Genomic DNA, 16,381 nt, shown 5'->3' on the forward strand with positions numbered 1-16,381 from the left:
GATTTGGATAAATCTTTAGTTTGGCATAAGAAAGCACCTGGAAATTCAGAAGGAAAGGAATTTGAAAACCTAAGTGCACTTCTATCTATTCAGAAATGTTTTAATGGGTAAAGTTAATGAGCATATAGTTATTCAGTACTTAGGCTGTAAGGAAAAAAAAAAGGGTGATAGGGTAAGTATATATTGGCAGTGGAATAAATATTTATCAACAATATCCTGTTGTTGATACCTGTTCCCTTGGTTGTCTTAATACAACTGTTAGCAAGGCTGTATTGTAAATGAGATCACTCTATGACCTGAATTAAAAATAATGCAATACCAGATGGTTGCAAGCTGTGGGATGAGGAGGAGGCATGAGAAGGAAGAAACAAATTTCTTGATTGGTCTTTTCCACTAAAGCCAGTAAGTTATGTGAACTATATATTGACCTGTGCTGTGCTCTAGCTCTTTAAAAATGGTGTATTCTCTAAAAAAAATCAAGGAGTTTTGAAGTGAGGGAGAAATAAAATAGTTATGTTTGTAAACATGAAAGATACAGCTGTCTTGCCAGTGGCAATACCTTAATATTCTTTAATAGATCATACTGAATCATCAGATGTGAGTAGTAGCCCTGTTAAATAATGTGTGCTTATATATCTGTATTGTTCAGTGCCAGTTAACTGCGGAATTTGGACTCCAGTGTTCTTGAAGAATAAATGTTCTATTTTTAAGTTATTTATCTGTCTTCATACAGTTGGTTTGCAGATGCACAAAAATTATTCAGGGAATAAAAAACCTTGGAAAACTGCAAAACTTCATTAAAACTACTTCAGCAGAAGCTGTATATTGTGTTAGCTTTGAGAGCCAACAGATGTGTTACTCAGCTAACTCGTGGAACCCGAGTTACGGAAATCTGGAACTTTGCAAGAGGCTCATCATTAACACATTGCATCTCAACATAAGGCAATTTAAGAAGTATATAGATCATATTCAGTTAGTGCAGAAAAATTACGGCTGTTATTGTGGATGCGAACAGCAGGTTTAAAAGGAATTAGAGGAGTTCATGGGCAACAGTGTCCATATAAGATACTAAGATGATTAGATAGGGCTGTACTCTAAGCTTAGTGTCCCCGACAATGCATTTATGGATCCTGGGGGTTGTATCAGAGATGTAGGCAACAGAAAGCATTCAGGTTTGTGTGTTGTCATTAAGTAACATCTACAACCACTCTAAGAGATGAAATACTAGGATGGATGGGGCTATTGGTCTTGCCAATGAGAGCGTTTCTCATTTTCTCATAATGTAAGTTCTCCTGGTAACTTCTTTTACTTGGGGAGCAGGGAAGTGTTGGCAAGTTCTCTTAACTATGAAATAAGACTAGAGTGAAAACAAAATGAACTCGTAAGTGGAGGTGGGGGGGAAGCCTTGTGAATAACCTTATATCGTTTTGTGGAAACTAGCAATGAGTCTTGCATTCTTACCTCTGTAATGAGACTAAAACTACTAAGGCACATCTCCCTAATACTGACTGTAGAGTACTTGGGTTCAGCATCTTTGTATGAGAAAAAAATACGGGGAAAGAATCATTAAAGTAGCAGTAACTTTAAAAATTGAAAGCCTTTTTAAAGGAGGCTTGCCAAAAATGACCCTTCAGAAAAAACAGGTGAAAGGGGCAAAGCTCTTGCAGGTGGCATGGAAATTGCTTAGAAATAGTGTATTATGGGCTGAGAATAAATGCGGATATACCTGTGACCTATGAAGACAGACTCAGAGCTGTTAAGCAACCAAAATTGACTTGCTTAAACCACATGATATAGGAAGACAACCTTCAAAATGTAGAAGTAACATCCTTATGTAGAAGTTACAATCATGACCTTTGACATTTTTATATGTAAAACCATAATAAAGCAGACTTCGTAATGAAAAAGAATGAAGAAAGTCTTAGCAGTGGATTGAAATGTCTTTTTATAGGTATTTAAAATTATCTTGGAACAAGTGGAGTCAAGCTTCATATTTATCGCTGATTTTTTAGAGATCTGTGGAGCTGAAAAGAATTAAGAAGTTGCATACCTTTAACTTGATTTTTGAAACTAGTACATGAGTAGAAACTATAAAACAAACTTGAATGTATGGATGGATAAATCATGGGGCAGAATCAGTATATTGTTTGTAGATGAGTCATGCCTGTTGGTCAGATGGTATGGAGAGAATAATGCAATTATTCTAGTGCAGTTAGATTTGAAAGGTTACTACTAAGGACTCTCACAGGAAGCTCTCAAAGAAATGTCAATGGTGAGATTCATCATAAATGAATTCTTGATTAAAACAAAACTTTCAACACAGGAGCAGTTTTCAAAATAGAAACAAGTCACCGAGGAATTTCTGCAACTACCTCACCAATTTATCCTGGTTTTCAGATTCTGAACAGTAGAAGTAGTGAGGGGACAAACTTCACTTGCTAAAGCCAATTTAAAAGACAGAATCTTTGCACTCATTGGGTAATCTAACTTGGATGATAAAGTTGTGTGAAGTAATGCAGTCATGCACATGAAGGTGTGGCAGGGGAAAACTAGTAATCTGTTCTGCTCTGTAGGAAACTGAACTAGGTGGATTTTTAGTAAGACTTTGTGCAGTCATCGTCTTCTAACTGATGATACCAAAGAGTCTTTTATTCTTTCTTCTGGTGTATATTAATCCTATTTATATGTAGAGGTAAGTAGGCAAGAACATAGCCTATATATGTTGCAATTTCGTGGCACTAGATGTTGGCAATTTTCCAACAGGACTTCTTATGTTTGACCTACTACTCCAGTGATAGCAAGTCTTTCTTAGCTAGTGTCAGCTGATGTTGCACACTCCCTGCCTCCTCCAGCCCATACAGAAGCTTAGCTTGGGTAGTATTGTACTTTCAGGGACAAACTTCAAACTTCAGCACACCCGTCTCCGTATGGCTGGTTGCCAGTGGACCTGTAAACTGCCTGCTAAGGATTTAAACTCTTCCAGCCTGACACAAGTCAGCAGATAAAAATCTCTCTAATCTTGAAACTCGGGGACATAAATTTAAAGTCCAGTTCTAGTGTTAAATTCCATTTGTTGTGAAGGAAGACAAACGAGCTTGTTCAAAATAATGTGGGTGGTAGACACTAACTCTATAGGGTACTATAGGCTTAAGTGTAGGCATTCTTGGGGTGTACCTTTTAGAGGCTAAGCTGTCACTTGTTAACCAAGTTTATGTCCGCAGCCTGAAAGTGAGGGTTACATTTCAATTTGATTTGTTGCAATAGTGTATTTCAAAGGTTCCCTAGAGGTGATTAGGTATAGGTGGGATGAGAAATAGGTAATAGTGACTGCTGTTTATGAGCATTGTTCCTGGCTTGTTTTCAGGAACAAACTTTCATCAGGAACAAATATAATGGAACTTCAGGTTTGCATGAATAATATCCAAAGCTTAATATGTTACTGGGATGATATTCCCATTGGTCTTAATGAGAACTCTGGCTTCAGGTGAGAAGAACTGAGGAAACCTGTTAAGTTTTTCATAATAGTAATTTAACAGGAAATCTGATAGTGGAGTGAGAAGAGGTGAAAGTAAGGACATGTTCCAGCAGAGCTTGTTCTTGCTTTGTAACAATCCAACATGTGGCTTGTTGGTAGAGTTTTTGAAAAAAAACCAAACTATATGATCTGAATGAGGCATTATGTTTTCTTCTGGCTTTAGAATTGTTTCATTTCTCCAATCTGAAAAAAATTTAGTAACTCTGGGCACTCACCTGGATATTTTAGACATTGAATGAATAGTTTTTGGTCCCATGGAAAGCTAAATACTTGGAAGCATGTTTAAACCATAGAGTAAAACAGGGGTCAGTTCTGGCCATTGTGGTTTGAATCTAGCTGTTCCTATCTTCAGCGTTCTGCCTTAAAGAACAGAATTGTAAGGTAGGTATCTGCTAATTTTCTTCTAGAAGAATTTTGCCCTAAGTATTAACAGTTAATTATTATTGCTATTAAAATACGTTATTTTGTGTGGGGTTTATTTCTATGACATGCTCAGTCAGGCAGCTGGTGATCTTTAGTTATAGACCTTTCTGGTTTTGTTTGAGACTGTAATTTGCTGACTGGATTAACAATATTAATGTACTTTTACTAATCTCTTGCTTATAAAGCTAGATGTTTAATTCAGTATGCGCTTGTTCTTGTCAGAAATTCGTCAGAGGACCACAGCCCAAAGAAATGCTTCTACGCCCCCACCTACAACTCCTAAACAAAGCTCTCCAAAAACACTGGTTCCAGCATCTCCTAACCTGCAGAGAGACGCATCAGCTCTGAGTGGACCCCCAGAAAGAGCTGTTGTGCCATCCTTGCAGTCAAACGTTTTACAAAGACGCCCTGGATCCCCCGCTACTTCAGTGCCTGGAATGGGTAAACAGAGCACTTAATGTTATTTACAGTTTATATTGTTTTCTCTGGTTACCAATAAAATAGGCCGTTTTCAGACAGTATGGAAATGGCATTTCATTTGGAAATAGCAGAGCAGTTATCTGATTAAGCAGGAGTTCCATATTCAATTAGCCATAACTCTTTACAGCTGGCACCTTTTGATGCTGAAACCTATTGCCTGAGCTCATTTAACTGTTATGGCTTCTTTGTTTAAATGGCAATAAAACTTTGCAGTATTCTGTAGTCAACAATATAGCATACCTTTTTATGTTCTTCGTTTAGAAGAGCTCTACGCTTATATAAATCAGGTACAGAGGAGAACACGTTCAGAATACATTCATGTTTCTCACTAAACTCTGCACATATTTTTTAACATGCATCTTGACATTTATTTAAATTTTTACTCTAGGAGGTATAGTCATGCAATATATACTCATAGATTAAAGTGTAAAATAGCAAATCCACCAGAAAAGTTGTCTATGTTGCATCTGAATTCTAAAATCACATTGTTATTTTGGTACAAGAGTCAAAAGTTTAGCAACAGCTTGAAATCTGGTAGAAATGAGTGCTCTGTAAAATTCGGTTTCATATCCTGAAAATGCTTTTCCTTTGATTTCTGTCTTGGTGATCAGATGGGATGGGCTTTATTAAATAGAATGTGAAGTAAATTCCATAGGAAGGTAGCAAAACTTGAGTTTTGGGGAGGAGGTGGTGTACTCGTTCTCATGGATAGTAAAGCTGTGTATGGCTTAGTGCCAGGCCTTTCATTTGTTGCAGGATGTCTGGCAAGTTGGATCACAAGGCAAGAAAGGAGATGAAATGCTGTCTTGAAAATAGAAGGGATGCAACTTGCCAAGAATCTTCTGAGCACCACTGTAATGTGGAGTAGTTCTTTGCTCTTTATACAGTGATCAAGAATATTTTTCTCTGCCCTGTGTTCCTGATTTTTAACTTTAAGTTACTTAAGTCTTGTAAACTGTATGTCTTTGCTTACTAACTTCCATGATACGATCTAAAAGTAGGACTATACATAATATATTGACACTTGGTCTCTTAATGGAAGATCTTGGGCAGCTGAATGTTAACATGCCTGTTCGTATTGCTTACTGTAGTGGAACAAACTTGTCATGAAAAATTGTGCGCTCTCACTTCTCTGCAGAGTCTGTTAGGCCTTATTTTTTGTTAGTAATTGTTTACCTGTATTATGGAACTGCTAAATTTGTTTTTATCCCTGAAGTGAACTGTTAAAGCAAGTTATTACTAAGTCTTGATTATCTTGAATTACCAGAAATCAGCTCCTTGCACCAGGAAATTGGTTATTTGCTTACAAACCACGTTTACTGAAACCTGCTTACTGAAAATTCCTTAATGAGTTTAAAATCACATGCTCTTTCTTGTTTAAGAAGCTGGCTATATAGTAAAATAATAAGTATGTAATAGTTTTATTCTTAGGGGAAGATTCAGGCACATTGAATAAGCTGGATGAAGTTCAGCCTTTACTGCAGTAATGGTTTAGAGGAAGAAGGAAAAAAAAATGGACTTGTTTGAAAGGGCAGTTGCCAAGCCTGTTAATTAAAGTATGTAATATATTTTTTGTGATAATGCTTTATAGGCACATATAAATCTTTTTCACTAATAACTGGTATTTTGACCAAATATGTTATTTTGTCTTAGACAACAATGGAAGCTGCTCAGTTGTCAGTTAATGTGGAAGCCCTGTTTTCTCTTGAATTTCCCTAAACCTTCCAGGCCCATAAAATGTCAGTCATGTAGCTGTAGTGAAAAGTATGTAAATTCAGTATCTATAAAAGTAATATAATTTCATCTAAGTTTATGCATGGCTTGCAACAAATATGATAGCCTTAATTGTCTCTACTTTGGAGAAGATTAATAATTCATTTTTGTTACACTATATTTTGTAGAGGAGAATCAATTTAATGTGTATTACCACAGAGCTCCCATATGTTTGAAAATTAATAACCAGCAGGTAGTTGAGAGTTTGCCAAGCTTTGCAGAAATGACCAGTCTTTCTACAATGATTGCTTTTGATGTTTATTATTAATTACTGGTGTCTGTAACAGCATGGGAACTAAGATGGTTGGTTTGAGTTATTAGTAGGCAAGTAATTGAACTTGTTCTTGGAGCGTGTTGTGATGTTGCATTCTACGTAATTTTAATTTTTACCTCGTTCATTAACTTCTAGAAACTTTTCATATATTAGTGATATACAGGTCATATGAAAAACTGGTCTTTTGAATATAGGGCTGAATGGACATTTGAGTGTTAGTCAGGTATTCACAAAATTTATTGTAGAATTTTAATTTTATTGCAGATTATATCAGTGCTCCAGATCTTTACTTCACACCTGTGTCAGATGTTGTCCATTCACTTTTTTTAATGGAAGTATTGGGTCTTTCAGGTTTTTGTGAAGCTTTAGGAAATGCATTTTGCCTGAACTCTTCTCTGGACAGTGTTTTCAGAATGTATAAAGTGAAGCATTAGGTCCATTTTCTGTTGCACTGAATTTGTTCTGCCTTGTTGCTGTGAGGGTTTTCTTAGTCTGGGTTCCTCCTTGTTGACAGAATATGGGAATAATTTGGGAATGCATTTGCTGATATCTCCTGAATTCAGTTTTCTTGTGAAAATGAGGGTTGTTTTAAAAGCATTTGTGTTGACCATGAAACCTTTGTGCGCTTATTGAAAGGTTGTAAATTGCAGTATTTTCTGGTCAAATTTTATTGGGCTTGTAAAGATTAGGACAGTCTGCTTAGGTCACTTATCTAGTATTGATGAGAGGTGTTTTGGAAGTCTGTGCTGTTAGAAATGTTGCAACCTTAACGGCAAAGTTAGTCTCATTCTACATGTAGCACTTCGATAGGGCATTGCTGAAAATATTTGATTCTTACAATGCTTCTGACGTTTGCCATAGAGGATGGAGGTTAGTTGTACATGGCATCCAGCTTGAGGTTTACCACAATGTAGCACATTCTGCTGTAAGTTACTCTTTTCCCTTTGTTGCTCCAATCTGTGATGATTAAAAGGTAGAAGGCTTGAGATGGTAATTGCTGGCAGTTACATTTAATGCTCTGTTTAAACTTAAAGCCCATCTTGGATCAGCTTATCAAATAATAAGACTTGCAGTGTTGTCTTTGCTTGTGTATACTTAAGAGGTACATGTTACTTCTGTTCATATGTTTATGGAAGAGTATCAGTTGTGTTGGAAGCTGTGGCTGTGCATGTCCTGGTGCTGTCCCCAGCTAAGGTGCTACAAGAAAGCTAAATCTGTCTTCTGAGAAGCTTGATGTCCACTGGCTTTTTCCATGGTTATCTTCAATTAAATGTCCTTCTGATCTTGGCCAGGAGCGTGGCTCCGGGAAGAAGTTTCAGATACTTAGTTTTGAATGGTCACATCTAAGTGATTCAGACTTAGTTTCTTACCAAATCGTGTTTTACTCATTGTCCCTAGCATCTTCTGTTTTAAGGCTGGAAAGGGAGGTAAACATACGAACTCAAAGAAGTGTAAATGGAAATTGGCAGCTTGTGGTGGTTGTGTACAATAGACTAGATGTTTTAAAATGTTGTGGAAAGACAAGTTTGTGCCACTGGTCTACTTGAACTGCCATCGGTAAGCAGAGTTGAAGAAGGTGGTAACAACTGGTGTGGTTACCTGTCCTTAATGGAGTTTTATTTTGATAATGGTTTGTTAAACACATGGGATATGAAAAATAGTATCTAAATAGTGGCCTTCTGGCTTCCTTGACTAAGCAAAAATCTGAAAGCATCCAGCTTTCCATTAAACATGGGATTACCAAAATGCCATGTGACTAGACAGATTTAATATGTAGACTGAATGCACACTGAGGGCATGCTCATGTGGTATAGTAATTACACAGAAACCAGCAGGTAATTCTGTGGTAACATCTTTAGTTCTTACACTGTTGTAATTGATTTTACCAGATTTATTGGTGTAAGCTTGAAGTATTGAATGTACAGAGTTGAGATTATATGTAAAAAACTCAAATAAGGAGTTTTTGTTTGCTTGAAAAGCCTCTATTTGTGAATAATCATTAAATATCATTGACGCCTTAAGTTCTTTAGAAATTATAAATGTAATTACATATCCAAGGTGTAAAAGTAGAGTAATTTAATAAGATTATCAGATAAAGGAGCAGAAGAGGAACTTTCAACTATTGTGAGTTTAAAAAAAAAAATCTTACAGCTTTCATAGTGGACTAAGAAATATGGCCACGTATATTAAGCAGGTGCAATTATTTTATTACACTGGCATGCACAGTGAAATATCAGGTTATATATGATAATATAGTTGAAAATAATTTTGACACAGTTCGTGTCTTTCTAGGTCTTCATCCTCCAGGACCTCCTTTAGCAAGACCTATTCTTCCTCGAGAAAGAGGAGTTGTTGATAGAGTTATTGAATATTTGGTTGGTGATGGTCCTCAGAACAGGTAAATGTTGCTAAAGGAAGTACCTAAACATTTAAGAGATAGAAAGCTTCTTAACCTTTTGGTTTTTAAGCCAGATGTGTCAAGGTTAAAAGAACTGCAAATTAATTTGTCTGAAGTTTTTGTAATGAAATGGCCCTTTCTCGGTGCTTCACCTGAAATCTCTCTGTAGGAAAAATGGTTAGTCAATGTTAGCCAAATTTGTTGGAATTACTGTAACTTAATGCCTTCTGTACTTGTGTAAAATGTCTCTTGGCCAGGAGCGTGGCTTCGGGAAGAAGTTTCAGATACTTAGGTTTGAATGGTCACATCTGCATGATTCAGACTTAGTTTCTTACCAGATCATGTTTTGCTCATTGTGCCTAGCATCTTCTGTTTTAAGGCTAGAAACAAATTTGTCAAAAACATTTTGACAAATACCACCTCCACTTTGGGTGGTATTAGCCATGTGATACGAAGAGAAAAATCTATGCTCAAATGGGTGAATGAATTGTATTTTGAACTAAAAAAAAATTGAGTATGTTAGCACTTCAGCTTTATTACCATTATAAAAGCTTTCAGATTGCCTTCAGAACTGTCCAAACATATTAGAACTTAATGTTAACCATGGTCACTTTTCATATTGACTGTATTCTAATGAAATATAAACTTAATTTTGATGTTGTTTTGTGACAATGATGATATTAAGAATAGGTTGAACCATGAGGTTTAAGTTGTAGCTAAGAATATTTCACTGTTTTTAAACCAACTTTAAAAACTATTATTTAACTAACAGATGTAGTTTGCTTTAAAGGATAATAATTCCACTCTGGAAATTACCTTTTAAGAGTAAAAATATAAGCTATTAGTCAATATCTAATGTAAAATGCATATCACTTCAGTGTGTTACTAGTTTAAGGTATGTAATTGTATACCTGTTTTCTAGGTATGCCCTTATATGTCAGCAGTGTTTTTCTCACAATGGTATGGCTTTGAAGGAGGAGTTCGAATACATAGGTAAGAGCTAATCTGTGGTAGGGTCTCTAGTAGTTGGCTTATGTTTCATAACTAACATGCATCATACTTCATTGTGGTTGCAGTTAAGTACTTAACTGACACTGTGAAATGCCACTTCAGACAGGAACAGTTTTATGGTAGCTTATTACTCTGTATCTTAAGATTCGCTTCAAGACTTAGAGGCATACTTTATTGCAACCTTCAGGCCAAGGATTTTATGTATAGAAAACTATTCAGTAGAAATAAGCCTCTTCCAATACATCCCTGAGAATTGCTACTGGCTATGAATCGTTCTCAAAAGGATTTTATATTGAGAAACTATCTGACATTAAAGTGTGCCTCTTTTACCAGAACTTAAACAAAATTTTGCTTTGGCAAGAAGATCTTGGGGAGGTATCGGAAAAGGAGTGGGAACAAGCCCTAGGGGGCTATATGTGAATTTATGGCTGACAATAACTTAAGACAGACACAGCTTTTTATTGAACACAGATGTTTTATTTTGCCTCCTTTCTACCACAAGTGTAAGCCTGTTGCTTAAGAAGGGAGGGAATCTTAGATAAATCTTTCATTCCATTCTGTTTTGCTTAATTTTATGAGTAAATATACAGCATTTTAAGAATAAGCTGAACATTTCCTATGGAACCAAAGATGTGCAGTCTATATGTCGTCTTAGTTTGAATGAGTTCACAATTCAACTGTGCAAGAAATTGCCACTTCCTCCCCCTTCTCTTGGTAGGGGAAATAATGCATTTATCTATTAACTGGTATCCAGTACTTCTCCAGAACAAAACTGCCTTTTCTTAATGAAGCACCACTGGAGCAGAATGCATCTCAAAAAGCAGAGACATACCTTGCAGAATCCATAGCATCCCCTTACTTAAAGGGTGAGGAAAGTGGCATCTTAAGGGGGGGGGGGGAAATCATCTGCCAACTTAATTTTTGTAGGAAAGAATAGAACAACATCATGTGGCAACATCTTGTGGTACTGAATTGCATTGTTTTGTTCATTGTAGTTAAATCTTTCACAGTGGTGGGCAGTACTCGTAAGTGCAGCAGAGCTGAAAGCAAGCAGGTTTTTAAGAAGTAAATGTATGCTGAAATTAATGGAGCTATATGGAAGAGCTTGTGTAAATTTGATGGAGGTACTCTCAGGTACTGATAGTCACTTATTTAATTCTCTGTTTTTAGTATTTTGGACGGTCAGAATATAGTGTAGGATTAAAGGTGAAATGTGAAATTAGTTAGTGAGGCTACTTATTGGGTGTGCTTTTGTGTAGCATTTAGGTGTGCCTACTGCTTTTTCCTGAATCCTGCAAGAAAAACTAGACCTCAGGCTCCACGACTTCCAGAGTTCAGCTTTGAAAAAAAGCAATCTACAGAATTGCGATGTGAAACTAAGCCTCTAGAACCTAGGGAGAGGAAGCCCCTGGAGACTCAACAGACAGAAGGTATGTGCTAATCTCATGAAGTCTGCTCTTTTTTTAATGTCTAATGAAATCTACCCCCCATCATCTATCTCTCTGTCTAGAGATTTTTATACAAATAAGAACTGAAGAACTCAAACACTGGAACAGACTTCCTAGAGTCATGGTCAGTGCCCCAAGTGTTTGAGGCATTTGGACAATGCCCTTAATAACATGCTTTAACTTTTGGTCAGCCTTGAATTGGTTAGACAGTTGGACTAGATGATCTTTGTTGGTCCCTTCCAACTGAAATAGTCTATTCGAACTTCATAGTGGGTGCAGTTTATATTTTTTCAATGCTTCTTGTCCCTGCTTCTAGCTTAGCTTGTTGATACTATTATCTTTTGTCCGGAACCCTAACGTTTCTTCCTGTTAGGCAGTATGTCTCATACAAATGATGGGATAACTAAATTTTTCACTCTAATGTGACTGATAAGTAGATAGAAAATAGCACTGCAAATTACAGAAATAGTTAAGAAGGGAGTATGTCCTGAAGTGATTAACTTTCACTGTGTTCAGCAGGTCATTTGATTGAGGTGTGTTGGAATTTCTGCCTTTGTTCCTTTTGGTGTTTTCCTCAGGGCAGGAAAATCTAGTAAAACTGCCTTGTTTAAGATCAGGGAGTTCAAAGACAAATTGTCAATTTTAATTTAACCTAGTTCCTTTTGAGACATTTTATAGTCTGCAGATACAGTAGGCATCTGGTGTACAGCCAACAGGAAGATGCAGTGTTTTAAAGGACTCCAGAAATTATAATTTCAAACCAGAGAATCTCCAGTTAGATGTGCTATTGAGTACTTGATGGGATTTTACATTAGTTTAAACAGGGATCATGGCGGGAAGCTACTGAATAGTGTACAGCCCTGCGATTTGGGCTGGAAACACACCAACTGTGGGAAACTGTCAGAGTATAACAGAAAAAATGTTTCTGCTTGATTATCTTTAACAGGGAGTACAAAATGGCATTGGCCTTTACTTTCTGGCCTGAGAAGGCTGCATGGGACCAGTAGGGAAGTCATCTAACTGTAGCTATCTCTGGGTGTGGTCTGATATGGGTGCATTATAGGGAAAACTTGGTTGGTTTCTTTTCCTGTGCTATAGTGTGCTCTTACTTTCATGCTAGTAATAGTACTTTTAATGAAGTAACACCGAAATCAGATACATGAAGCTAAGATGGTGCAAATCTCATCTTTGCCCTCAAATAATAATATTTTCAGTGAGTAGGGGGTAGGTTAGTAGCTTCTTGCCTACTTCTAAAGTTAGAAGATTCTTATAGAAAAGACATAATTTATTACTGGGGTCTTCCAAAACTCTGCTTATTTTCCTCTGTGTGAATCAAATGGGGAAGCCCTTAAAGGTGGATATTCAGCTCTTGGAGGTGTGTGTCTTGAGGGCTTCTGAGTATTATCCATAACTCAGGTTCTTAGAGGTTTTGAGAGAGGAGGGTGCTAAGTAAGTTGGTGTTATCATTGAAGGAAATGTTTATCAAACTATGCCTTTAATGAGTCTGAGCTGCTGTGTCAGTTTATAGATGCTGTAAAACATTTAAGAATTAGTGTGAGATTTTTGTTAGGCACTTCCATAGGAGATGTAGGAGTGAAAATTCTGCTTTTGCTTTTTTGAAAGCAGAATTTTATCAAGTATTACACGATGAAAATAGGATGGTTTTATTGCAGTAAGCGTGATTCTTACCAATTTACCTTTAACACTGAAAATTACTTGTTTGTTGTTGGTGTGGTCTTGTATTAATATTCTGCTTAGTTAAAAACAAGAACAAAAGAAACCACTGTGGAGTTTGTTCCCCAGTTCTCTCTTTCTGCTAGGAAGTATATGGTGAAATTTTTCAGAAGGGGCATAAGAAATGTATACTGACTTTTGGTTTTCTTTAGCTTAAATATCTGGTGCTTTATGAATATTTTATCTCCAAGATGATATAAACCCTTCTGTTCTTATAATTAATAAGTAGTCAGAAATAGAGCATGTGTTAATATTTTACATAACTAATATCTGAGAAATGTTGTCTTGATGTAGAAGAGGCTGGTGCTACTCTGTCAGTTTGTCACTGTGCATTAACTGCCTGTGACTTGCCACAATGTAATCTCTTATGAGAAAATACCATTTTCAGTAAATCACTTTTTCCATCAGAACCCTAATTGGAAACATAACTGCTTACAGGCAGTTGGTTTTTAATAAATGAACATATTCCTTGATTGTAAGCTTAAGGTACGAAGTTATCGTTGAGGTATAGCTCTGGGGAAGGCTTTTGTTCACTACAGTAATATAGCTGCTGTCATAGCAAGAATAGAGAATATCGTCACTTACAGATGTAGACAAACATTAACATCAGGAAACCAACTTCACCACAATGTTGACAACACAGGGAGATCCAGTTCTTATCTGTAACTCATGTAAACTGTAGCTGTGTAGCTCAAAGAAACTGCAAGCTAATGCGATACAGAAGTGCTATAAATACTTTTTTACCAGTCAGCTACTTTTACTAATGAGTGGAGGATGAAGTGGAATCTTTTTTTCAGTTGTGTGCTCATGCAGTGACAAGTATGTTACATGCAACTCCTGTGGATAAGAGATCTGAAGAATGGTTATGGGGAGTGCTGTTGGCACAGAACCTTGGATTTCTTAATCCTTTGGAAATATGGAGTCATCAGCTGTCAATCTGATGCAGATTACTGGCACAAACATCACGCTTCCCTGTTCAGCAGAGTAACTTGGGAAATTTTGCAATCAGAATGAAGCAATATACTTGCTTCTTTTCTTACCTCTTTCTTAAATGTTTCTATCTGGAGCCATCAAAGGCTATTGGTTCTCTATGTACTTCTCTTAAAAGTATTAATGTCTGGATCATATTGAAAAAGCCAACAGGACATAATTATCAAAAGCCTCTTGATTGATTTTTGCCTTGCCTGTATTTGGTACTGTTACGCTGTGCTCTTGATTCAGGTTTAACATTTAGCAATGTTTTGAAGGTTGAAACAAAATTTGACTGCTTCAGTGTTTTGTGGTGAGTATGTGGTGCTGATGTTCAGAGGTCTTCATTAAATGCCTTTGAACTTCAGATTTCACCACGGTGGTCAGCACTTTACGGAAACAGCTTCCTGCGTTGTCTCCAGATGTTTATAGAATTATTTGGCCATCTTGATGAAATATTTTATGATGATTTAATGCTCTGTCACTTTATAAAGGATTCTTGGAGTACAGCAACTGATGGTATGTTTGAAAGGACTTCCATTTAAAAGGCAGATGCAGGAACTTGGTTGTTTGTTCAACAGAAAGGTTTACAGTAATGCTGTCCTCCAGAAATAAAGCTGCTTTACGTGCATGCTTATTTATGAGTTCTACCAAAAGTAAAGCATGTCTTTGGGCAAGTGTTATAGATGGAGCAGAAACTTTATCTAGGAATAAAACAGGTTGAGGACAAAGGCCTAAGAACTAAGCTTGAGTATTTGTTCTGGTCAGAATGGTCTGAGTTTAGTGATTTTTGGGTGTATCTTGTGCAGTTTTTCTAAACTGGACTTTTTTAAACAGAAAACAGCATTTTCTATTTGAGAGATTTGGCTTGCCTTTTTACCAAATACGTTCTGCTTTCATAGGACAGCATGAGCCCGCTATATCTTTTGTAAGCAATTGTTTCTTTTCAAAGATACGAGTTTCTGCCTGCTGTGCTCTTTCTTCAGTTCAGCTAATATGGCTAGAATTCAATGATTTCTCAAGCAGATATGGGTCAACTCACCTTGAGTTTAATGGCTTGTAAACAAGTTCTTTAGGTTTAAAAGTGTATTATGTTTCCAGTCTACCACAGTTCAGTTTTGCTGAACAACATAGCTTGCCTTTTTGGTAGGACGTAAAGGGTACACGCAATGAAATGCTGTGCTATCATGGGACTTACTTTTCAAAAGCTTCACAGTAGCTTTCTGTGATATCAAAGCCATGAACACAGACTACTGTGAAGCACATGTTCCTTATGGTATTTCACAGTGTGAAAGTCTGCCCTAATGGGGAGCTGCAGTAGTGAAGAAAGCTTGTCCCAAAGGTCTTGAAAGTACAAGAAAAACAAATATATTTTAGTGGAATCGCTCTACACCATTTTTTGGTGAATTCCTGCATAACAGACATACATCTTCTAATTCATTTAATAGTGATGCAGTATTGTGATTTCACTGGTTACACAGTGAAATATTCTCTGCAACGAGAAGAGGGGTAGCTGACCACTTACGGTGTGAAGTACATATGCTTTCTAAGTACTAAAGCATTAAGCAGGAGTTGGGGAGCGGGGGAGGAACTGTAGTTAGGAGCAGTTTTAAAGTTGCATTGATACAACTCTTAAATTTGCCGCAGGCCAGCATAGGGCTGTTTACTGTTGAGATCGTGTATGTGTAGCTACATTCTTCAGTTAAATCATGAATTAAGTATTAATCATCAAGGACACTAATTTTCTTTTGTCATCTTCTAAAGTTTGTGATCAGAGCTTTCTCTTGTTAGCTACTGCTCTTACAATAACTTAAATCATGCAATATTGAGATCAAGTTGACTTCAGGCAAGCTTTCCATTGATTAGTGTATTTTAAATGGAATCACTGTATATGTTTAATGAAGGTTGGTCATGTTCATAGTTGGAGTTAGTAGCACCACTTACTATGATAGCTCTGACTACTCATTTAAAGGACTTACCCTTTAGTTCCTTATAACTTTGTCAGTCTTAATTATTAGACCAAAGTTTTCCATGTAAGTTTGTTGAAAGTCTCCAGAATATACAGTTAAAAGAGTTTCACTAAGTTTAATCAGGAGCAGGGTGAAGGGAAGAGTCATGTAATACCTGACGTTTTATTTCTTGGAGAAGCAATGTCTCCATACTTTTTATTAGAATATAAAAATGAAAGCAGCATCCTTCTCCTGTTCATTTGAATATAGATGGTTAGAACATGCACTTGATCAGGTTTTCTCCTTTTCGTTAGACGCTTCTGCTTGCTTTTACTAGCGGCTGATTATCCCTGGGGCTGTCCTCAAACATATTGTAGGTGCTCGGCA

At 36.7% G+C, this 16,381-nt stretch overlaps 1 protein-coding gene across 1 annotated transcript in view; it reads left to right on the plus strand.

The window, feature by feature from the left end:
- The window catches only part of KIAA1715 (KIAA1715 ortholog), a 37,922-nt gene that overhangs the window by 19,505 nt on the left and 2,036 nt on the right, over positions 1–16,381 (plus strand). The window contains exons 8-11 of the mRNA XM_010283748.1: positions 4,181–4,399; positions 8,778–8,883; positions 9,806–9,876; positions 11,154–11,324. Of these exons, the coding sequence (XP_010282050.1) occupies positions 4,181–4,399; positions 8,778–8,883; positions 9,806–9,876; positions 11,154–11,324 (567 nt within the window). The remainder of the gene's footprint in view (positions 1–4,180; positions 4,400–8,777; positions 8,884–9,805; positions 9,877–11,153; positions 11,325–16,381) is intronic.

Source organism: Phaethon lepturus, unplaced genomic scaffold (genome assembly GCF_000687285.1).
Source record: "Phaethon lepturus isolate BGI_N335 unplaced genomic scaffold, ASM68728v1 scaffold20533, whole genome shotgun sequence".
Lineage (NCBI taxonomy): Eukaryota > Metazoa > Chordata > Aves > Phaethontiformes > Phaethontidae > Phaethon > Phaethon lepturus.